The sequence below is a fragment of the Neopelma chrysocephalum genome, unplaced genomic scaffold (assembly GCF_003984885.1).
Source record: "Neopelma chrysocephalum unplaced genomic scaffold, ASM398488v2 Primary Assembly neopelma1_44, whole genome shotgun sequence".
Lineage (NCBI taxonomy): Eukaryota > Metazoa > Chordata > Aves > Passeriformes > Pipridae > Neopelma > Neopelma chrysocephalum.
The window spans coordinates 14,986,946-15,011,194 of record NW_020897703.1 but is presented as its reverse complement, the minus strand read 5'-3'; the positions used below and the strand labels follow the sequence as shown (position 1 = coordinate 15,011,194).

At 37.7% G+C, this 24,249-nt stretch overlaps 1 protein-coding gene across 1 annotated transcript in view; it reads left to right on the top strand.

Moving 5' to 3' along the window:
- The first annotated feature begins 1,876 nt into the window (after positions 1 to 1,876).
- Positions 1,877 to 24,249, top strand: part of LOC113965059 (collagen alpha-1(XXVIII) chain-like) — a 34,864-nt gene continuing 12,491 nt past the window's right edge. The window contains exons 1-22 of the mRNA XM_027677898.1: positions 1,877 to 2,033; positions 2,817 to 3,385; positions 5,035 to 5,055; positions 6,519 to 6,578; positions 7,869 to 7,922; positions 8,214 to 8,258; positions 9,102 to 9,128; positions 9,412 to 9,456; positions 10,065 to 10,109; positions 10,770 to 10,823; positions 11,612 to 11,680; positions 12,317 to 12,385; positions 15,039 to 15,107; positions 17,209 to 17,277; positions 17,715 to 17,783; positions 17,875 to 17,943; positions 19,121 to 19,189; positions 20,394 to 20,465; positions 21,041 to 21,109; positions 21,843 to 21,914; positions 22,789 to 22,857; positions 23,255 to 23,323. Coding sequence (XP_027533699.1) covers positions 1,877 to 2,033; positions 2,817 to 3,385; positions 5,035 to 5,055; positions 6,519 to 6,578; positions 7,869 to 7,922; positions 8,214 to 8,258; positions 9,102 to 9,128; positions 9,412 to 9,456; positions 10,065 to 10,109; positions 10,770 to 10,823; positions 11,612 to 11,680; positions 12,317 to 12,385; positions 15,039 to 15,107; positions 17,209 to 17,277; positions 17,715 to 17,783; positions 17,875 to 17,943; positions 19,121 to 19,189; positions 20,394 to 20,465; positions 21,041 to 21,109; positions 21,843 to 21,914; positions 22,789 to 22,857; positions 23,255 to 23,323 — 1,911 coding nt within the window. The remainder of the gene's footprint in view (positions 2,034 to 2,816; positions 3,386 to 5,034; positions 5,056 to 6,518; positions 6,579 to 7,868; positions 7,923 to 8,213; positions 8,259 to 9,101; positions 9,129 to 9,411; positions 9,457 to 10,064; positions 10,110 to 10,769; positions 10,824 to 11,611; positions 11,681 to 12,316; positions 12,386 to 15,038; positions 15,108 to 17,208; positions 17,278 to 17,714; positions 17,784 to 17,874; positions 17,944 to 19,120; positions 19,190 to 20,393; positions 20,466 to 21,040; positions 21,110 to 21,842; positions 21,915 to 22,788; positions 22,858 to 23,254; positions 23,324 to 24,249) is intronic.

Genomic DNA, 24,249 nt, shown 5'->3' with positions numbered 1-24,249 from the left:
ATTTGTGTGAAAAAGAGCTACTTGTTTAATACATTAATTCATTATGTAAAGCTTTCTGAGGATATTTGAAGAATTAGGTGACAAGACGCAACTACCGGTAAAAGAGATAGCCTTCCGGATCCTTAGCCACTCAGCTTAAGTTTTGAAGGCATCATACTATGTGTCAGTCTTTGTTCCCTATTACAGTCTTTGAAAGGATAGATATGACAGACAAACCTGGAAAAACTGTAGTCTGAAACTGGATTTCAGACTGGTCTGCCTTTTTTGACCATCTCATGCTGGGCAATTTCACCAGGAACTGAAATTTCAGTTTGCTAAGTCCGTGGGACAGTAAATATCTTTTTACTACAGCAGTTAGCAGGAATCCCTCATTATGAGGATATTCATTCAGGTTTGAAAGGGATCCTACAGACACAAACTGCTAAGATGATGTTGAAAACGTGATGCCCAGTACGAAAAGCTGCCTTGCCAAGACATGGCAGATGTGCAGAGATATAAGGGTGAAAGGTGTGTGGTAGTTATGGGAGAGGAGAGTGAACAGAACTGCACTGGTGTGTAGGGAAGTGTGTTAGGGTGAGAATAGTCCTCTTCTGTACATGTTCCTGTGGAAATGGCTGTGGGAGAATAAACCTCCGATGCATATGCAAAGCCTGGGGAGGAGGAGAGGAGTGGGTGGGTGCGGAGAAGGGGGAGCCAGGGTTACTCTTCTTTGCCTTTCTCCTTGCCTTTGTCTGTTGGCCCCTCCTGACATATGACACCGATTCTCACAGGAGCTTGCAGCCCAACTTCTCCCTCCTTCCCTCACAGAGCACCCAGCAAGGGGAGGGCAACGCAGCTGCCAGCGAGCCCAGGTCAGCATCCTGCATCTCTGCAGAGCCATTTGCTTAGGAATATTGAGGTAAGGACCCCCATCCTTTCTGTGTCTGTGGGCAAAAGAATTCCTGCCCTAAACTATCAGGAGCCAAAGAAATCCTGCAGACATGGCTGTGTCAGGAATTTATGTGAGAAGCTCAGTCCTGGCAGGTTCATTCTTGCTGCTGAGCTGCCCTTTGGGTATGCATTGTGGCTACCTGGGGGGAGTTTGCAGGGAGGTGACAGTGAAACCGAAGTGGGGCAGGACTGACTTGTCAGTCCCTGAGCAGACTGTGAGCTGCTCCAGGTGTCTCAGTGAGACCAGGACAAATAGCTCTGGTCCCTGCAGAAGGAAGAAGTCCTAGCAATAGGTAGCTGTCGAGCTTGGGCTCAGCACTCTGGGCAACCATGTCCCCAGGGTTGCATAGCAGGTACATTCACGCCTGTACAGATCCTCAGGCCATGACTGTTCCTCTGTGGGACTGGTGAGGCCAGGGGGGCTGTGATAGCAAGGAGATGTATGCACGACCCTCAGTTCTTAAGTAAAGAGAATAGGGAAAAACTCAGCTTTGCCTTTGTACCTCCTTCTCTCCATGTTTTTCCTCTAGAAAAAGCAGGTTTATAAAAAACACCCCTGTGAATTACAGTTTGTGTTTATAGTGCATCCACATGGGTACAGCCACAACTAAGGTTTCTGAGAACTTCTAGTTGCACAACACGACCAGGCAGTGAGAGAGAACTGAAGTGTGTTTGTAAAATGTCTATCTCCAGTTTGTTGAGTGCCAGAACTATATGCACTATGCTTGAAAATCACTCCAGTATGTCTGTTTATTATTTATTACATGCTTTTGAGAAGATTTTACCCAAAGAAAGTAAAATCAGCTTGTTCTTAGGGACTACAGTTTAAAATACAGACTACTAAGCAACCTGTTGAATCAAAATTTAATAATGTTTTATTGTTGTTGTACTGCTGTACTTCTGTATTATTATTTGTGTTGTTTAGGAAACAGAAACCAAACAAATGATGTTTCTCAGATTCTCCTGGCTTTTGTGGATACTTGAACACCATGAGACTTTAGCAGAAAATCTCAGGGAAGAAAGAAGATATGGATTGAAAAGATCAAAACCTGAACACATTATGTCAAATACTGTAAAGAAATATCCCAGCCCAAGTGATCAAGGTGAATATTGTCATTTTAAAACTGGTGTGGGTTTTTTTACCCTGATTTATTTGCATTCTGGGCTATGTGGCTAATTTGCCATCTATGGTACTGCTCATAATCAGCCAGGTTTGCCTCATCCTACATTTTCACATGCCTTATTTTTGCACTTCTTTCTTGTTACTCTCATCTTTTCCCTCCCCTTTTGTGTACTTCAGAAAAGGAGATCACTTCTGTGTTTTTTATGATATGGCTGATAGCCTCTTACTGTCACAAGAAGAATAATAGCCATAGAACTGTATTTTTATAGAAGTAATGTCATCAGTAGTTCAGAAAATTAATATGCTACAGATCCTGCTTTTGGAAATTTTTATGTCACTGAATGTGAGTGTCAGTACCAGGGACAAAATCCAGCTCTGTCAAATCACATTCCAGTGTCTTATTCAGTAAGTATAATTTTCCTGTATACAACTCCCGCCTTCCCAGTCCTCATGCTGGTAGGATATTCAATGAAATACCAGGTAAGAGGACAGAATGAAAGTAAAAAACCACTACAATATTCCTCATTTCATAATTCATGATATCAACTCACCTTCAGTTTTTTATTCCTTGGGGCATCTGTTCTGGAGCAAATTCCTCAGCCTCTATATGCTCTGTTTTCACGAAGGGCTCACACTTGTGATCACAGATATTGTCAAAAATTTCTATAATTGCACTCCCACTTTCGAAACCTAAAATACATGTAAGGGTAGATGAGATTTAGTATGAAGTCACTCCACTCACCTACATACCTATTTATTCTAGATGAAGACTGCATTCTGGAAATTTCTTTTTTACTGGACAGCTCTGAAAGCGCTAAGGACTATAATCATGAACAGCAGAAAAAATTTGTACTGCAAACAGTAGACAGAATGAAAAGTCTACAGCTTAGTTCTGGACGTACCCTTAGCTGGAGAATGGCCTTACTTCAGTACAGCAGCACTGTTTCCATAGAGCAAACTTTTCATGACTGGAAAGGTCCTGAAGCATTCAAATCCCACATTGCTCCCATCACCTACATAGGTCATGGCACCTACACAACTTATGCTATAACTAATCTTACACAACTCTACATGACTGAAGGCACTTCAGGTAGTGTGAAAGTAGCCGTGCTTTTCACCGATGGAGTGGACCATCCAAGAAACCCAGATATTTTTGCAGCTACAGCTGATGCTAAACACCAAGGAATTATATTTTTCATAATGGGAATGACCAGAATGGCTGAGGAAATTAGCAATGCTGCCAAGCTCCGGCTCCTGGCCAGTGTCCCAGCATCCAGGTTTGTTTTCAACCTCCAGGAGAAAGAAACTGTGGAGAAGGTTCTCAAAGAAATGGTATGTATTAGAAAGAATTTGAAATAGTTTTAGGAACATATGTAAAAATTCTCTTATTTCCAATATTTTGAAATGTTTATGCTATTGAAGAAACCTGTACTTTTTACATGTTCAAGTGGCCCATGTAATAAGATCACTGTGCCAAAGCACAGGTTTTGTTTCTCTCCCCACCATTCAGACCTTGTCAGCCAAAATACTTGATGTTGGAAACTGAATTAGATTTAAAGAGAGCTGTTGTGACATTATTTTTATCTCTGTTTTCCTCCTAAGCAAGGTATTTCAAACCTCCTTTCTTAGAAAAAGCAGTCAAGTTTTTTTACATCCTAGGGCTTTCTTCTGTAGGAAGTAGGAAAATGACATTGCCTTTTGTATCAGAAAAAGATACAGCTCTCACAGAAGTGAAAATAAATTTGTAGATCATGGAGATAGCTCAGTGTAGATAAAATCTGAACTTGGTGATAGCCATATTTAAATTTCCATGGAAAACCTACCACATAATCAAGAGGAGATAAGTAAATTGAGATTGAAGTTTTGTTTGTATGCCTTTCTTCTCTATTTAGACTTCATTTATAAAAGCCATTCCCTGTCAAATACGGAAAACAGAGCCATAGTCTAGCCAATAACCCTGGTGCCACAAGCAGTGGATGGAGTCCTGTTCTGAGCATGCACAGAGATATAAACTAGAAATATGAATAACACCCAGGAGACTCCTGCAGTGAAAAGGACACCTAAGTGCTCTCGTAGAGGCCTAGAGCAGGCAGCTAAGCTGGTTTTCCTGTCTGCCTGCCCTTCACTTTGACAGCCTGTGCCTTTGCATTGGTTTCGCTGCACATCACCCTTCCCATCTTCTCTGGTACTACCACTGCTTTCTGTGTCACAGCAACCACCTCTCAAGTGACTAAACACATTTTATGTTACCTCTTCCAAACAGGCAGGCATCCTCAGGTGCCTTCTTTTGAGAAGTCTGGTTTAAATATTGGCTTTGTCATAATTACACATGCATGCATGAGAATTTTTGAGACCTGTATTCCATTGCTGCATATCAACATATTTATGTTCTCTCAAAAGACTACATTAGTTGTGAAAAGTGGGAGGACTAGGTGTTTTTCTGGAGATCTTCTAAAAAATAACAGCTAACCCAATGATGATAACTAATGTGATAACTGTCAAAGTCAAATCTTTTCTAAGGTGTTCTTACTGTTCTCATGTTGTGTGCACCTAAGAGTATCAATGGAAGAGCTGCTGATTTTCTCAAGTGTAGAGTAGGTATCCTCCATTCCTACTAGAGAACTGCTGCTATTCAGCACTTTGGAAACAATGTAGTTTGTGGGTGCACTGTTCCCATATACCTAGCCAACCTGTTTATCATTGTAATTTTAGTAAATTATGGCTGGACAAAGAGAGTCAGTGATTTCACTCAACAATCTATAACGAGAATTGAAAATGTTGAAATTATTTTTTAGAATTAAGAGATTGCTAGAATGTTTCCCAGAAATTAAAGTTTAATTAATCTTAGTCACTATATAATTGAATAATTTAATTAACTAGTTGCTGAAGCAATTTGTTTTCACATCTTTCAGTGTACTTTCTGTAAAGCTGGATTATGACTCTAAGTTTCTAATGTTGTTTTCAATATTTGTCTTTTACAGAAAGATCTGTCTGAGGAAGGCGTAAGTACTTTTTGTCTTCCCATACAGAACTACTGCTTAATATGAATATTCACAATTATATGGTAACATAAGTCAAGAAAACTGATAGCTCAGGAAGTTGGTTAAGCATTGAGTCTAATGGGATTGCCTTCAAGTTAAATGTTTTTGTATTTGCAGGACAGAACTTTAATTTGCTATCCTAATGTAATTTACTAATGTATTTACTAATCACTAATTTACACATTACCAATGTAATTTGCTATCCTAATGAATTTTCCAAGTTAAAAAAGAACAATATGTTAGTATTCAGGTTAACAAGAAGTTGCTGATACATCTTGTCATTTCATCTAACAGACCTCAGTGGAAAAGGAAACATGAGACACAGCTGAATGTAGTGTACTTCTAGCCCTTAATCCTCTTCCTATGTAATAGAGTTTAAAATAGGAGAACTCAAAGCTCCACCATTGCATTTTTCCAGTTTGTCCACACTGTGTCATCCTGACTGCAGGCATTAGTAGGTCTGGCTGGTATTTTGAGGGGAATAAAGTTAGCTTTCCTTTTAAAGATGCTAGTGCTATTTAAGGTACAGTTATCTTAGACAAAAACTCTTCTCATGAGTGGCTCAAGCAAACTGCTAAATATTATGAGTGTTCTCTTGAAACATCTTATTTTTCACTCATTTCCTCTGACACCTTGATTTTTCTCTGTCAGTGACATTCAATGTTAGCCTTGGAAAACATATTGTTTGGGATATTCAGACAAGAATTATATTTAAACCCTTCACTTCTAGACATCTCCAAGATGAGCGGAGGTTTAATAAATAACTAAACCAAAAATAAAAACAACATTCTTTATCCCTCCTTCAAAAATAACTCCAGTATCTGTAATAATTCTGTATTATGTAACACTTTTAAAGTTTCAGAAAGATCTTAAAAATCACATGAATACATACCATAATGATGTTTGACTGGGACACATGATGGTAGAGATGATAGAAGAGAAAGAAAGACTATAAAATGTTATAATGAATTGCATTAACTAAATAAAAGTATACATCCATACATGTTTTGTTTATAGAGCTAAAATATGATCTATTCTACGTATAGTGAAGTACAAAAGGGATGTAAGATGTTTTCTTACCCTACTGTCTTGGCTATCTCTACAGTACCTAGTAATCAAAACAAATCAAAACAGACACAGATTACTTATGAACTGACCTTGTGAAGACTTTGGAGGTAAAGCCATTATTGAAATGACTGAAATTTCAGGAATGGGAATGACACAAATTTTTGGATGGAATGTAGGAGGCCACAGTCTGGATGAGTGTTCACTGACAATTAAAAGATTTCTGTAAAACACGTAAATATAATTTCTGGTCATTACTGGTGTACTCAGACTAGCCATACAGTAACTTAAGGGAAATGCCCGCATGTTTTCTATCTCTTCTGTTAAAATGTGGTGATTTCTACTATTTTCATTCAAAGTGTCCCCAGGTTGCCACATGTAACTGTGAGAAGGGAGAAAGAGGCCTTCCTGGCCCCGCTGTAAGTAGCTGTCATTTCTCAAATAACTGATATAGAGTATAAATCAAGATTTAACTAATTGTTGGAATTTTTAAAAGAAATTATGTGAACCCAAATCCTGAGACAGCAAAAGTTCAAGGTTCAGCATGTAGTCCTCTGTAGTTAAATTGCATGGAAACGTCACACTAGTAGGAAATGTCACACTAGTAGGAAATGTAGAGAGAGACCTGAGAATGCCATGGGACACTCCCTCTGAAAAAAGAACAGTGTGGTGTGGTGAGGCTCTGCTTTTAGCCACAGCAGTATAAAAGGCAGAAAGGAATGACTTTCCTGTGTGGAACAATAACTCACCTGTTGCAATCAGACAAGACCAGATGGATCTAACTAGCCCCAAATCAAACATTAATATCCAAAAAGCTCTCTGAAAGCAAGAGAGAAAGATACTGAAGCATTAGGAACAAACCACAGAATCACAGAATCACAGAATATTCTGAGCTGGAAGGGATGCACAAGGAACATCAAGTCCAACCCTTAAGTGAATGGCAACAGAGACAAGAGACTTGTAAAAAGGGTAAGATGGGCTAGATTTCTTTTAGAATAGTCTTAAAGATAGAACCCCTAAGCAAATCTAGGGGATTGCTTCGTACAAGGTTTGGTGACCTAAACTGCAGAGTTTGTATCTCAAAAATAACTGAATGATCTGATATTATATCCCTAACATTGAACTAAAGCACCATAGTACCTTATAGCCCTTGCTCAAGGTGAAGGGACAGTGTCAGAGTTTGAAAAGAACCCTAGATTTGCCCACTCTCATCTTTTTGACCTGAACATCCTGTACATACATAAACAGAAATACATACTGGTTTTATCCTGCAGAGTAAAGCACATTTAAATTGCAAATGTAGCCTCTACTATGTGTAAACAGTAGTTTTGTTTGGGTTATTATTTGCTTTCTTTAGTTGGAGAGTGCAGGTACCTCTTACACAGAAGCATACAACTCAAAGGGTTCAGAAGAAAACAAAACACCCACTTAGCAAGTTGGGTAGCTACAAAAATATCTAATCCTCTTTTTTCTTAGAGGAGATCTGAACAATTTTTGTTTACAACAAAGACAAAAGAGAAAAATGGCTGCCTGTTGAGTTGGTCCTGCTGTTCCCAGAAATTCAATTTCAAGGTTATGGTAAATGCAGAGATTTTTAAAAATAAATCTATTGGGAGTAAATATCCTAAATAAAAAAAATAGCATATATATTGTAAGACAAAATTATTTTACCAACATACAGTATAAGAATCTTATTTTGTTGTTTCCAGGGTAAAAAGGGTCGCACTGGGGACGATGGAGCTCCAGGCCTGAAAGGAGCAAAGGTAATGTGATTTTTCAGATTTAGGAGAAAGATTTGGTCCTTTATTAATATGGAAAGATTATCCTAACATTGCCTGTGACCTTTCCACCCGTTAATTTCTTAAACTTCATCTACCCCCTTTTGCTGTTGTAAAGATGAGTATTCTTTACAAATTTAAAGCTTGTATCTAACACATAAAAGCTGGTGTGCTCTCTCTATTGCATCTCTGTAGATATTGAGATATCTACTCAGATAATCAGGACAATCCTATCTTGCCCTTATTCCACTGATCTTGATTTTGGATTATTCTTAGGGGGAGCCAGGTCTTAATGGAATCCCAGGACGAGATGGAATAGAGGTAAAAAAGTTTTTTTCCCTTATTCTCCAATGAGGAGTACAATAAGGAGTGTTCCTTTAAGGCAAAAACCCACTTCTTTTGTTTTCTTTTGTTTTGTTTTTTTTAATTATAACAGCAAATTTCAATTCTGGTTTACCAACTGAAGATTCATTAACACAAGAAGAACCGAAAACATTCTCATTGTTTAATGAAAAGTAATAATTTCTTCTTGTAAGTGTGATTTAGAAAATACTCTCTGATAATCCATAGTCCCTCCTAAAAAGTGTGAAATGCTCTGATACATTAATTTAAGAACATTACAGAAATTGACACTCTGCCTGCATCATTCTGGGTTAGTTTAAATTTCTCATTTGGCAAATAAAGATATATAACAGCAATGTGTATAATAGCAATGAAAAAGTTGAATGACACATGCATAGCAAATAACTGTAGGACCAGTCTCTTAGTGCTTAATACAGAATTCATTCACATATGAATCACTCTCCTTTATGTTTTCTAATTTATTCAGTATATCCTTTTTAATTGGTGATTTTTTCTTGCTTTCTTATTTTATCATGTTTCTTACTAAGATGGAAATATGAGCTCTACTTGATCTGCTTTTACATCACCAAAATCCCAGTAGAAAATGACCCTTTCATAAGATTTGCTCACTCATACAACTGCCTCTACCATGACCAGTAAGCGCAGTATTTCGAATCATATTGCCATGTTTATCAGAGATCATCTTTTCTACTTGAAATGCTGCTTTTCTGGAGAGAGTAGAATGTTAATGGAGCCAATACTCACACTCCTACATTTAGATTATATATTTTCACAACCTGCTTTGCTTTTTTATTTTTCCAGGGCAAATCTGGATATAAAGGAGAGAAGGTACTTCTTTTAGTCAGATTTATACTTACATATTTGATGTTATAATTATTTATTATGTATAGTGCCATGTTTCCTATAAATACTAGTAATGAACAATAACATCATCTTAGCAGTTGCTGCACAAGCTGTAATAGAAGATGGGACTCTTCCTCAATGAAATTAAAACACGATTGCTGTAATATGTCATGAATAGAATAACAGCTAGGTTTTCAACTAAAGCACCCAGAGAATGAGGACGATATGCCAATATATCTCATAAATATTTATTCTTATTCCTTTCCAGGGTGAAAGAGGTGAATGTGGAATCCCAGGAATAAAAGGAGACAGAGTAAGTAGCCACAAAATTGTTATGCTTTCAGAAAATACAGTTAAACCACAGAACAACTACAATTCTCTGAATAACAATCATGATGAGAGATTTAAGGCATATATGAATTCTAAGGCTGAGGGAAATTAACAGCTGACAGTTTTAAAATATGAAGTGAGCAAGGACACCATTTTCAGTAACCTTCTCAGCTCTTCCTGCCTTTTCATGTTTATAACAATGGTAAAACTCTATTTTAACAGAGGCAGAAGGCTTGACGTAGTAAGCAAAAGGAAAAGGAAAGAGAGCTAAAAATGAAATTAAGGTTTTGAGGTTCAGTCTTTAAGACTCAGTGTATAATTGCTGTAAATATTTTAAATGAAACAACCAGAGTTTAATCCTGGATTACCAGTCCTTGATAATAAACTCTGTTCATTGTTACTCTCTATTTTGATTACCAGTCCATTTAAAAAATATTTAATACTTTCTGGCTACTGAGCTTCTTTTAAATTTAGTTTTTATTTTAATGTAAAGATATCTAAATAAGATAGCTTAGTAAAAAGTTATCTAAAAGTCATTTTGATGTAATCTGTATATACATAAATATATAATTTTTTTCACTTATCTTTCAGGGTCCTGAAGGTCCAGTAGGCCAAAGAGGAATAAGAGGCCTACAGGTAAAAAACCCTCTACAAACATTCACACAGACAAAAACCTCTCAAAACAAACAAAAAAAGAAACTATTCCCGGTTCCCTGAATTCAAAGCTCTGAAATAATACCATACCACAAATGTCATGGAATCTTTGAGTTGCTAAGTTCAAGGCACCCAAAATCTATCTTCTTAAATAGCAAAATTAACAAGAATTTGGAAAAGCAGTCTAGATAAATAAATCATCCTTATAATTCACGGTCTCAAAGATTACAGCAAATACAGTTCCATAAAAAACAAAATCACTCATTTCCTGTTTAGTGTCTTAACTATTTCAGTATCTCAAGAAGTACACGGGAACTCATTTGTCTCTTGTGATCCCAAAATTCTTGGACTGAAGGCCACGAAGCTTAGCCTATCATAGGTATTTCAGTAAATCTTGACTGTAGATTACCTTTAACTGTATTCAAATAAAGGGAGAGCCAAATCCTCTCCCTTGATTACCAGACCCAGCTCCAACTGAGCTGAGTACTTAATCTATACGTGCATCAGAAAGCAAAGCTTCAGTTCTGAAATGTCTGAAACTCTTATTATCATGCAGACTACAGCAAATTACAGGTGGTTTTTCAAGCTGCCATTGTTATGAAAGCATGAAAAATCTCATTAAAATCACTCCTGTTTTAACAGGGTCCACAAGGACAACCTGGAGATCAAGGGCCTGAAGGCCTGCAAGGATCAAAGGCAAGAACGGCATTATTTCTTCTCTTTATTAATGCTAAAAGGTATTAATATAGCCTCATAACAGTAATGATTTTCTCTTTATACTCTATACCCTTCTTGCAGTAGATGCAATTTAATGTGACACCGATAGCAAATCATATACTTTTTGTATTCTACAAGATTCCTAAGAAAGGTATTAATTTGCTCTTTGTATTGAATTCAGGTCCAAATCACACTCCAAATCACACTTATGAACAGTTAAAATATGGTAGCATCACAGAATATTACTCAGCATTGCATTTCTTCAGATTTTAAATTGATTTTTTTTCCCCCTAAATGCCAAACAGGAATTCTGTTTGGCATCTCAAATCAAGTCTTCCCTTGAAACTGTACATTCTCAAGAAGAATTCTGTAGCTAAAAAGGACTATTTTTGTAGAGAAAAACTTGAAAATAAGTATATAAAAGACAATATTTGTTACATCTCTTGATGTCATCTTTGCACCATATGTAGAGCACCTGCAGGTCAACAGTGGTGCATAGAACACCTGGGGATCAAAACTTTTATATCCCACATGAAATGAAATTTTTACCTTTTATTTAATCTGTTATCACTTTGTATAGGATAAATTATGCTCTTAATCAAGGGAATTTTGAAGCATGGAAAGGGTGAACAGATGAAGTACTGTGGAATAGAATTCCCATGGGCTGAAATTCAGGATATACAAAAATTAACCTACAAACTGAGTTAAACTGATTTTCCTGGACACCAATTTGTAAGCAGAATTGTTTCTTTTCCATTCTTTGAAAGGGTGAAAGAGGTCTCCCTGGGCCACCTGGCTTGCCTGGAGAGACTGGAATAGGACTGCCAGGCCCAAAGGTACAAACATCTCTCATCTTCTGTATTGCATGTATTGTGGGATAAGAACAAAGATAAAGACAGCTGAGATAATAGACTTGGTGATACATGAGAAACTTCAAATCCCTAAATGCTGGTTTTGTGGTACTGGAAAGGTATTTTGTATGTTGATCAAAACTGTTTGGAACAAAAGAAGTAAATTTTAAGTATGCATTTTAAAGGACTTCTTTACAGTAGTTGTTATGCTTGACATAACAATCCAAGCAGAGTATGGCTGAGTAAAAACACATTCATAGTCTTAAACAGAAGTTATTCTGTGCAAAACAGGCTTGTTGGTCTAGATGACTGGCATAAAGAGAAAAAAAACTCTATGATAGAAATACTGATTTCTTGGCTGGGAATATGATGGGAATAATTAACTGTTTAGATTCAACATTATTTTCTCTTAAATGTATAGAAATGCATGCTGTGAAACTACACCAGTGCAATGTCTGTTCAGCCTTGCATGTTGTATGATTCTGAGGACACTCAGATTTTCTCTGCCATTCCTGTATTCTACTACAGTATTTCAAGCACAGAATGTCTGATGAGTTGTTATATGCTGCACACATAAAAGTACCTAAATCAAGCATATTGAAAATACGTCTTTGTTTGAAGGGTGACACCGGTTTGACAGGAAGACCAGGCCCCATTGGGCCACCTGGAGTTGGTGAGCCAGGATTTATGGTATGTCTATCTTTTATTTGGTGAGAAGGAAGTAGGACAGAAAGGGAAAATTCTCTATGCTTCCCTGTAAAAATGTGTGTTAAATGATACCATCTTTATCGATGATTTAGATGAGGGGATTGAGTCCATCATCAGCAAATTTGCAGATGACACCAAGTTGGGAGGGAGTGTCGACCTGCCGGAAGGCAGGAGGGCTCTGCAGAGGGATCTGGATAGACTGGAGAGATGGGCAAACTCCAATGAAATGAAGTTCAACAAGGCCAAGTGCCGGGTCCTGCACTTTGGCCACAACAACCCCCTGCAGCGCTACAGGCTGGGCACAGAGTGGCTGGAGAGCAGCCAGGCAGAAAGGGACTTGGGTGTGCTGATCGACAGGAGGCTGAACATGAGCCAGCAGTGTGCTCAGGTAGCCAAGAAGGCCAATGGCATCCTGGCCTGCATCAGGAACAGTGTGGCCAGCAGGAGCAGGGAAGTGATCCTTCCCCTGTACTCTGCATTGGTGAGGCCACACCTTGAGTATTGTGTTCAGCTCTGGGCCCCTCAGTTCAGGAAGGACATTGAGGTGCTGGAGCGGGTCCAGAAAAGAGCAACGAGGCTGGTGAAGGGACTTGAGCACAAGTCCTATGAGGAGAGGCTGAGGGAGCTGGGGTTGTTTAGTCTGGAGAAGAGAAGGCTTAGAGGCGACCTCATCACTCTCTTCAACTACCTGAAGGGAGGTTATAGCCAGGCGGGAGTTGGTCTCTTCTCCCGGGCAACCAACAATAGGACAAGGGGACATGGGCTCAAGCTCTGCCAGGGGAGGTTTAGGTTAGATGTTAGGAAAAAATTCTTTACAGAGAGGGTTATCAGACATTGGAACGGCCTACCCAGAGAGGTGGTGGATTCACCATCCCTGGAGGTTTTTAAAAAGAGATTGGATGTGGCCCTTAGTGCCATGATATAGTAATTGGAGTTGGATCAGGGGTTGGACTTGATGATCTTGGAGGTCTCTTCCAACCCTACCTATTCTATGATTCTATGATTTCCCTTCTTCCACTGTTTCTCACTGTCATGCATACTACATTGTCTGACTCTCATTTCCCACAATAAACTGGAAACGTTTCCAATTTATTAACTTTTCTAATTATCTTTGCTTCCAAAACAGCTATGAAAAAATCAACATTTTATGCAAAATCACATAAATACTTAAAAAAATCTGTCGCCTCATAGATTCAAATCCCTAAGTGATAACTTCTAAGTTGACTGCTTTTCAGTACCACTAGAACATTAACACCAGCATGGCTTTCAGGGGGAGAACTTCAGAATTTATAGTAGGTTTGACTCTGAAGTCTCTTCCCTCTTTTCCTCCCCTTCCTCCTGCTGGTAGTTGTAAACTCAACCTCTTTGTGGTAATTCAGAATATCAGAGCGTAAATTTTATGGTCATTTTTTTCCTAAATGTCAGACAGCACGTTTTACTGAGTCAAATACAGTACAGCATTTCCCATCACCTGGATGAAAGACTTCTAGTGCAACCAGGAGGGAAAGTTTGTCCAGTTTTTCTTCACAAGTAGCTTTTCCCCAGTGACAAGGAAAGGTCTGTAATAATAATTTCAAAAGAGGTGCTCCCATGAAAAAGAGAAAGATTGTTTGGTAGCTGAACTGACTGATCTCAAACCTGCTGAAAATACACTACTGGAGAGGAGCGAGTTCTTGCTGAAGAGCCCAAGGAAAAGAGTAGTATGAATCAGGCTAGCGGTGACAGTCAAAGTGCTTGCAAAGTCTCTTCAATAACACCATGGAACAAAGAACCACTTCTTGGGGGAAGAGGTGCCTGTGATGTGAATCTTTGCTAACCACAAAAGCTGTACTGCTATAACAAGAGACAGATTTTTAAAAAATATCCTAAGGATGTTTCTTTACTTTAAAGTTCATTTGCTTCAGAAGAAGTTTCTTCTTATGGCTGAATGCAGTGTAATTATCTTTATCTAAGAACTAGGAATAATTCTAAAGCTCTGTGCAGAAGTATGTTTAGGCTATGCAAAGTCAAATCTACCAGCATTCTGTGGTGTGTGTGTCACCTCAAGGAATAAATCAGAGAAAAAACCACACAAAAACCAGATGCTGGAAAACACAGTGAAGCAGGCTAAATATGCACAGATTTTGGACTTGCATTTAGTGAAATGTTTTAGTTGTCTTATTTGCCCCTTGTGCCCTTCCAGATCTGCTTTCAAAAAGAGAAGAGCATGCTATTACTCTCTCTGCCAATTACAATCAAATAACTCTACAGTCTTGTCTCACTCAGCACTATTCTGGACTTTAATCTGGTTCTCCGTCTCTCATGATTATACTGATACATCAATAAGGATTAGTAAGAATTTCTAAAACAGAAGTTTAGGGAGTGAAGATTCAAAAGTATAAGGAATAGAAATTTCAGCTACATAACCTGTGATTCATTGGTAACCAGAAAAATATTGTTATTGCTGCAGGCCTGAATGCTCATCACTTATTCACTGGGAAGAGAGTATTACTGCATCATTTTTAACAGGTTATCACTACACCAACATATAAGCACATTTGAACATGTGCTTATAATTGACAATGACATAGAACACACTGCTGTTCATTTGAGTGATTAATACGTATTCTAGGTCATTTTAAACTTATGTTAACAGGGGCCTCAAGGACCACAAGGTGTTCAAGGAGAAAGAGGTTCACCAGGAGAAGGGCTTCCAGGAGCGAAGGTACAGCAGTCAAAGGGTTTTAAGACCAGAGCAGCACCATTCAATGAGTGCACGCCAAAACAAGTCCATAGCAGTCACAGGAATCTGAGGAAAGTACCTTGTAAATTAACATTAAAATTTGGCATTAAACAACCCAATATATTTTCATGGAATTCACTTGGTCCAAACATGACTTGTAGGCACAGCTAGCCTTTGGGGCCTGTAAAGCCGATATTTAATTCCCCTGATGCTTGATTTGTGGGATCTAAGCATGGAATGAGTTCCAGCTATAATTTTAAAACAGCCTTGAGCATAAATAAAATACTATAAAATTGTTTCTAGATGAAAAATTTAGCATTTTGTTGTTGCTTTTTTCTAAATCCTTATATAGAGGGATCTTTGCTGTCACTAAAGACAGGTTTCTAAGCTTCTTACATACCTCAGCCACCAGCTTATGCATTTTAGCAGAAGTCTGAATTCAGTTTGTGGGAAAAGAAAGCTGCTCTTACTAATTTTCAGATCCAGCGGAAGTAATGGCAGTAGTAGTTGTACCTGCATGGATGGACTCACTAGAAGATCCTTTTGTTGCTCAGTGAAAACCAGTTCCCAGGCCGAGTTTGTCCCTTCAGCCTTTGGTTACAATAATGAAGTGACACAGCTTGTACACGAGCTAAATAAGCAGCTGAACAGTTTGCTCATTTTTATGCATGCACCAAGGCAATTCTGGTTGGGAAAACAACAAAAAATTGTTTCACAGATGCAGAGCCCAACTGTCCCTTTACAAAAATCTTAGGATTTCTGCTTAGCACAATATTGTAGTCAGCTAGGTTTAAATTTAACTGCTGCTAGTAACATAATATCTTCAAACATCCAGTGTGTATTTTATGATGTATTATATAAATCATTTAACCTCATTGTTAGTGGCTTGTATTTGCTTAGCAGATCTCATAAATGAAAAAAGAAACAAAAAAACAATTTGAAGAAAATGCACTTTAAAATCATTCCATTGCCACTGAAACACCAATTTACGTGGGAAGAAACACTACAACTAATAAGTAATGCACAGCAGCAAGGTACAGTGGGAACAAGTACAGACGAGTGCATAATCTAACCAAAACTATTAAGCAATTGAGATAGATAGACAGAATAAAATAATCAAAGTGGAATTCTGCCAGCACTATTGGAACTCTTGGTTCTATAAAAAATGAACTACTTTTTACTGCCAAGTCTGACCTGGAGCCAAGCATGTATCAACAGAGTTTGTATCTCTAATCCTATTTATGGCTGCCAAGCATGTCAGCTTTCTGGTTTTAAACACATTTTAAACAGGTGATTTGTTAATCTAAGCAAATTTACAGTTGCTTTCTTCACAGTGTCTTTACTACAAGCCCACAGTTTGGTAAGAAGGATAATGAAGGCAGATGTTCTAAAGCATCAGGAGTAAAGAATTTAAAACAGAAATCCACATAATGTATTTTAGTTGAAGTTAAAACAATGGAATTGGTTACTGGGGATAGAAAAGACCCATCTGGAGCATAACTTTGATGTCTCAGTGATTCTGTGACAATTTATACAAGCTAACATCTGCCTTTACATGTTTTATTATCATAAGTACAAGAAAGCACAATATTTGCATCCTTATTAGTAACTTGCCCTTTCCCAAGACCACTGCTTTGTAAACAAACATTTAGAAAGACAATGACATTTACAAATAGACTTCTACAACAATACAGTTGGCCTGGTGTTCAAAATGCTTAGTGAGAGCCAGATCCTCCTTGCCACACTTTAATGAGATTAACCCATTAGATAAATAAGCAGAATTCAGTTTTCAGTTAGTCTCAATACTCAGCTCTCTGAACATTTAAATCAGTTCTGGTTTTGCCATTGATTTGAGAGGAAGCAAAACAGGACCTTAAGCAATTGAGATGGGCAGAAAGATAAAGAGAAGCTTGTTCAGCTCTTTCATCAGCAATTTCAAACTGCAGAGCAAACTCATTTGAAAGGATCACCTCTGGAACACAGATTCAGGAGCTGCTTTCTGGTTCTCATTTTGGTTTTCATGATGACAGAGTAAACACTGTCTCTAGTTACACAGTTAACAACATATTATTTTTTCATGTAGGGCGACCGTGGTTTTGATGGACCAAAAGGCCCTCGTGGACTTCCAGGCATCAGCATAAAAGGTGAAAAGGTGAGCAAGGAATACACCAGGGGATTAATGAAGTGCCAATAAATCTACATAATACAGGGAATATGGGATTGATATTCACTGCAAAAGGTGTAATGAGGCAAGGAACCCACAAAAGACCCCGGATAATATGGTATTTTGTTGAAATTTATGTCCAATAAATTCTCCAAACCTATTTTAATATTTCTTCATATTAAAAGAGATGTTAGAAAAAGCATCTGATTCTGTGGGAAAATTTAGGTTTTAAAAAGGGAAAAAGAGACTAAAAGTTGTTTGCAGCTGAACCAGCACAGAATAAATGCATATATGAAAAATAAAAGATCAGATTCCCCAGCTTCACTGACTTCAAGAGAGGTTAAGTCAACATGCACTAGCATGGGAGTTGTCCCAGATTGTTTCTGTATCTTTACACAACTAAGCAATTGTACTTTTTTTGCCAGGGTGAATTTGGTCCTCCTGGTTTACCTGGACCAGTTGGATTACCTGGAATTGGAATTCAAGGAGAGAAGGTGCAAGTTTCACTTCCCCCTCACCTCATACTTAAATGTATAGTAATAGAGACTATTTTATTTTTAATAATTACTTAACTAATCTTCTCAGGGAGTGGAAGGCCCAAAAGGACCACCTGGCTCTAGAGGGCTACCAGGACAGGGACTACCTGGACCAAAGGTTAGGGAATTTTCTGAAGTAAAAGCTACTGTGCTGTTTTTACTGTTATGTTTCATGATTAAGAAATGGTCTGTCTCTATCCTTATCCATGTTAAAGTGCTGAACAGCAATCTAAGTATTGACGTAGATGCAGAAAATTATTTTCTTTATTAATATTATAAAACTGTACAGCAGATACAACTCTAGTGAAAAGCCTTTGTAAATTGATGCCACAGCTATCTATTTCAGTTTGGGCTTGACTCAACACAGAACCTTTGAGGTACCACATACCAGGCAGTGTGCTGCACTTTGTCCAGTACATTTCCATTTAGAGTATTGTCTGCCTTGAAATTGCAGTTTCATCATATCACATGCAGGTGCAGTGAAACAGTTACGAAAAGTAATTGCACTTAATAGAGAGGAACACCAAAATTTCAATATCATCTTTTATCCTCACTGTACTGTTTTCATGCCAGAAAAATACATACATAGATACCTTAAAGACTGGCTGCCTTCCTTGTTGCTTCTGCTGACTGTTGTCTCACTGTTGAATTTGTGTATTTACTGTATCTAGATGTTAAAAATGGTCCAAGGTGTAATGAAGATTACCTTTTCTGAAGGAAAAGTGCTAAAATAATTTAGCCTTGACAGATTTGCAAAATACAGAACTGTTAATGAAAGATGTCACCCTAGAAGTGTTTGGAATTGAGATTTAAAGGGATTTCCTGAAAGAGGTGACAAATAAAGTTCTGAATGACTGAAGGCTATTAAAGCATGGTATAAAGGAACCAGAGGTGTAAGTGGGTCAAGTGTCTATAAAAGGTAAAGAATTTTGCAGCAGCAGATGTCACCTCTTATGTTTTAAGTGATTGCGCAGGGATATGCTTTATCACTGGTAAAAAGAAAGAGAAGAATGAATTATCTGTGGATGCCAGATATGCTCCTGAAATATCAGCTACTTTGAGAGGAAAGATTCCCAGTGACATACAACTATAGATTTACAGCTTTTATAATTTCCAACAATGACTCTTTGGTGACAGCTCAAAATATGTGGCAGATTTCCAATCTTTGTGACCAAGGGTTTAACACATCATACTAAAGACAATATCATACTAATCTTCCTTTAAATGTAAGCAATGAAGCGTATGCTTTGATACTTTTCCACAATAATGCTGTTAAAAACTAATATCTACTTAAGGGTGAACAAGGCTTGCCTGGAGAGACTGGAGTGCCAGGAGAAAGAGGTATTGGAGAACCTGGTTCTAAGGTACATTGTTAGTAGAGGAATTATTTTATCTATTTATTTATTCAGATTATAAATTTGTGTTTCCTGACTATCCTTTCTGTAGACACTAAAAATAGGTTTAGAAATAAAATTTACGGTCTTAGTCTTTTAAATTTTTAAGCCAGACTTTCAATAACCTCTAGATATGGGAACATTTTAAATATACCACTTCTGTACAAAAGTAGTAAGATTTATGGTGACTAGAGAAATTTCTACATGCCTGGCCCATGCTCAAGTCAGTGCTGCATACAGCTCACCTCCAGCTCTGTCCAGAAAACCATCCAGAATATGAAACAGTTGGCAGAACTTACAGTCCCAAGTGTAAGCTACACTATAGCTTACAGGTGAAAAAAAGCACTGAATAGTGGTTATTGTGCTGCTCCTTCCCTTTTCAACCAGAATATGATGGAAACAGAGCAGCAGCTACATCCTCACATGCTCATAATGAGAAAAAAGCTGTGCCGACAGACAGAAAGCACAGTTGCTAAGAGGAGAGGAAGCTGTAACCAGATTATCTTAGTGCTGAAGTAACCAAGATAGTAACCAGTCCCTATGTCATTAACAGCCAGATTAACATAAAATACGGCAATAGGTGAAAAAGTACTTTCGTGATAATAGAAAGGCACAGGGCGGTCATGGTTTTGCTCTTGTTTGTTACAGATTTGGGACAGGGGTTGGAAAAGAAATTATTCCACTTCTTTCTTTAATTTCACAAAAGACAGTAATGCTGATTGAACCCATTTGACCCCAGATGATCCCATTTCACCTAAAGCCAGGTCAGGCTCTTGAATCTTACATAAATAGGCCCAAGACAATTCCACTGCCATCAGTAGATTTGCACTGATATTCACTAGCAAGATGTCAATCATCATGTCATAGTCAGTTCTATCTGATAAATGCTGCCATTTAATTATATCATGGCATTATGTTTGAGCTGGAGCATTAACAGCTAGGGATTTTAATTGCACATATAAAGTGCACAGTTCAAACAATCAGATGGTAGGAAAGCACCAGGTAATGAGAGCTGTCTTTATAAAAAAGTCAAGATTTGGGGTCATATGCATAAATATGTGCTATAAATATATTTACAGTTTAGAAAAAAAAATTAAATAGATTTCCTCAAGTCAGAGAAAGATTAGTACCAAGTTTGCATTTAATAGAAGGATTTACTTTTTATTGATGTTAGGGTGAGCCAGGGCCTTCAGGACTGGCAGGTCTGCCTGGTCTTCCAGGAGAAGATGGAGCTCCTGGACAAAAGGTTGGTTCATCTCTGTCTGCAGTCTACCTGCTTCCCTCCAAGCATTCCTACTGCTCTCCCTGTGCTGATACCTGGACCTAGAAGAGAGAGTGGAAAAGCACCACACTTTTTCAGTGAAAAGAATTCTCTTTCGAATATACTTTTTTAGGGAAAACTTTACTTTTTCTACTTTTTTGGGGTGGGGCATTGTCTTGTATTGTTTACACTTTTTGGCTTTTTAAAATCCACTAACTGCCCTGCAACTCAGAAGGAAAACCACTAAAAGGGCTATGGGAAACCCTTCTGTCCTTCTGATCACGTTATTTTCCTAGAATCAGAAACGCCAGTATTTAAGATTATATAATCAAAGTGTTCAGCCATCACTAGGGCTACTTCATGCATTCTACGTGGAGTTTTATACTGCATGCTTGTGAATGTGGGAATAAAATCCTGAACCCAGCTGACATCAGTGGGAGTTTTGTCATTGACTCTAAAAGGTCTATGATTTTAATGAACTTATTCAAGGGGATACAGAGTTGATCTTGCACCATGTCTATGCAATGCTATGAAATGCTCCCTTGATTTTTCTATTCAAGGGTGAACCAGGGTTACCTGGTCTTAGAGGTCCTGAAGGTGCTCCAGGGATTGGAATACAGGGAGAAAAGGTGAGAATTTCTTACTAAAGATGTCATGCAAAATTATAATGTTCCAGGAATAGGTTTGTCAAAGCCTTGGCTTTTTTTGTCCAATATAAGTAACAAAAAAATATTATTCTGGACTCACAGTTTTACTTTTGTTGTAATTATTACAGCCTAATAATCCTCTTGAATACCAGCTTTCCCTTTACAAACTTTACACTATTCTCAGCTTTTTCTTCCTGGAAGTGTAAGCTGGTCGATCAGACAGGGCATCGTGATCAATTGATTGGCCCTATTTGCCTTAGAATAAAAAAAAAAAGTACTACCAAGTGAATTATATTTTCCTGGTTTCATAATTTTTCTTAGATAGTATCTTTTTAATGTAATAACTTAGTTTTCAGCTGCAAGGATTCAGTCTTTAAGATCCCTTTTGGGTTGTTTTTTTTTTCCACAGTATTCACTGGTAAATCAGTTAATTTCATTTTGGATTAAATCTATGTAGTTGTAACTGTACAAATCTCAAACTGGACAATTACTGAGCAGAATTAACTGACTTGCCAATGAAGGCAATAGGAACAGCTCATGTGCACTACCTACTAGATAGATGTTTGCTATCTTTCACTGACATTTACAGTTAATTCCACTTAGCACATCCTTATAATAATAATAATAATAATAATAATAATAATAATAATAATAATAATAATAATAATTCTTAATATTATTTGGTATGTGTGACATGTCTTGTCCATTTTTGTAGGGAGATCAAGGTCAGAGAGGAATACGTGGATTAACAGGACCAGCAGGAGTGCCTGGACCTCCTGGAGCTAAAGTGAGTTTATTACTATGTTTTGTGTGTAAAATAGCCTCCTAAAGCTGTGCTTTGTTCCAGATCTCAGAAACAACAGTTCCAGAGTGAACTTGCTTCACTTAATAATAATAAAAAAATAGTCCAGCTAACACTTCTCTTAGCAAGACACACCATGATCCCTGTAAACAGCTAGAAGCATTTTTTAAAAAACTTTGCCTTTACCACATTGCTTCCCTGTTGGTTTACAAAAAGTTAAGGTATCTACCAGTATTTTTATACTGAAATATTTGAGAAGATAGTATTGTGTACGGAATATACATATGTGACAGAACTTTATTTTCCCTTACACTGACTCATGGCTGATATTCTTTTATGAATTTGGAGTTTCCATTAAAATACTCAGTACTCACTGAAAGTGAGAGAAGAGCTACTCCAGGTTTCTCCTCCAGTTTCTTAGTAAGTCTTTTGCTATTTATACACACAAGAGTATTTCCACATAAAAGGAAAAAGAGGTAAAAAAGTACACTGAAAGGACTACTTTTAAAAAATCTAATCTAACAGAACAGTATACATGTTTTCAGTATACCTACATAGCTGGGCAGGAAGTCTTGAGTGCTGTATGACTAAGTCTCAAATATACTAAGAAAGGGACTTCTAATAGCATCTGTTTGTGCCATGACTGAGAAGGATCTCATTTCCACTGAGAAAACAGAAGTATGCTTGTTATCAGTTCTTCAAACATATTCCACAGATATTGCACACAGAATTGCATATTAGAAATTCTAACAGAATTTTAATGGAATATTGTAAATTATTGCAAAATGTTTTCTATATGAGATGGTCATGCTCACTTTCAGAAAAATCCATTGGTTTTTCTCTCCTTCCTTCACTGCAGGGAGAGCCTGGTGCACCAGGACGTCTTGGAATGCCAGGCCCTCCTGGAAGAGCTGTGCCTGGGCCAAAGGTAACAACCAGATTCCAGTTCCTAGTGCCTATAAATACAGGGTGAAAACTGAAGTAGGCTATGCTAATACTTGTTTAAACCATTTCAGCCTTATAAGGTCAACTAAAACTTCTTCTTTCCTATGAGTAGAGTTATGGATTATATCCAATCTAGTTACCACAGTGCCCTCGTATTAACTGTATGGCAGCTTGAGGTATGGCCTACCTTTGTTGATTGCTTTATTTTGAATAACCTTGGATATCAAAATACTTTTCTTTATTCTGCTTTAGGGTTTGCAGTAGCAATAAATAAAATTAGCTATTATGTTTGATATATATAAATTTGTATAACAGAAAACCAGCCTGTGATTGGAGTTTAATAAAATACGTAACAGGAGTATTTATTTTCTTCATTGCAGGGTGACATTGGGTTACCTGGTCTTGCTGGACCAATTGGAGAACCAGGTTTTGGACTTCCTGGGGCAAAGGTAGTTTCTAAATTGTTAAACTAGTTTCTGATAGAACTGTAAAATAAGCCAGGAGGATTTCAGTAAAGCAACAAAAAACTCCTAGGATGGCCAAGTGTTTCACAGTTCTTAACAAATGTGTCCTACAACTCTGTCAGAGTATAAGGTCTTGCAGAGCCAGAAATCCCCGGATGGTCAATCTTCCAGATTCTGTGAACCAGAAGCTTTCAGATGGCAGAGAACCAGGAGAAGAATGACTGTTTCTAATTGATTAGAAGTGAATTCATAGAGGACACGTGTTAACTGTGCTTACAACAGCCTACATGTCAAGTACAGTTAATTTTTCTCATCCAGGCTCCTTTGCTTCATTCCTAATTTTGACACATGGTAATCTATAGACTCCAAAAAGGTCTCAGGACATGGGCCAAATTGGCACTGTGAGAAGAAATACCTTAAGTAGTGCAAGAAGAACATGAAGAAGTAGCTAAGGATTTTCCTCTAGCACTTTTCTAGTATTGCCTCAGTGGTACCTAGATTCAACTTTCATAATCCACTCTTCATTCCAGGAATGATTTTGTTTGAACACCAAGAAACTCGGGACATATAAACCTGTGTTTCTCAAAATATACTGGATCCTGCTTGCCCCTCCCCCCCCTTTTTTTTCTTATTGCATTTGACAGTACTTTTGTTCTTTGAGTGAACTGAACACAGTAAGAGAAGCACGAGAAACATGTAACAATCTCTATCCCTTTTTGATCAGTCAGCGGTTTTCAAGATCCTTACATTTATTTTCATCAGGAGGAGATTATGATGATGGAATCATGTACTTTTCTGGTATAGTCCAGTTAATTCAGAGAATTGCATGTTGTCCCATTTCTGGGGATCCAACAGGAATCAATCAACAGGAAGCAAGCCCTTTGCTCAGAGCTGCAAGTCTCTCTCCCTCA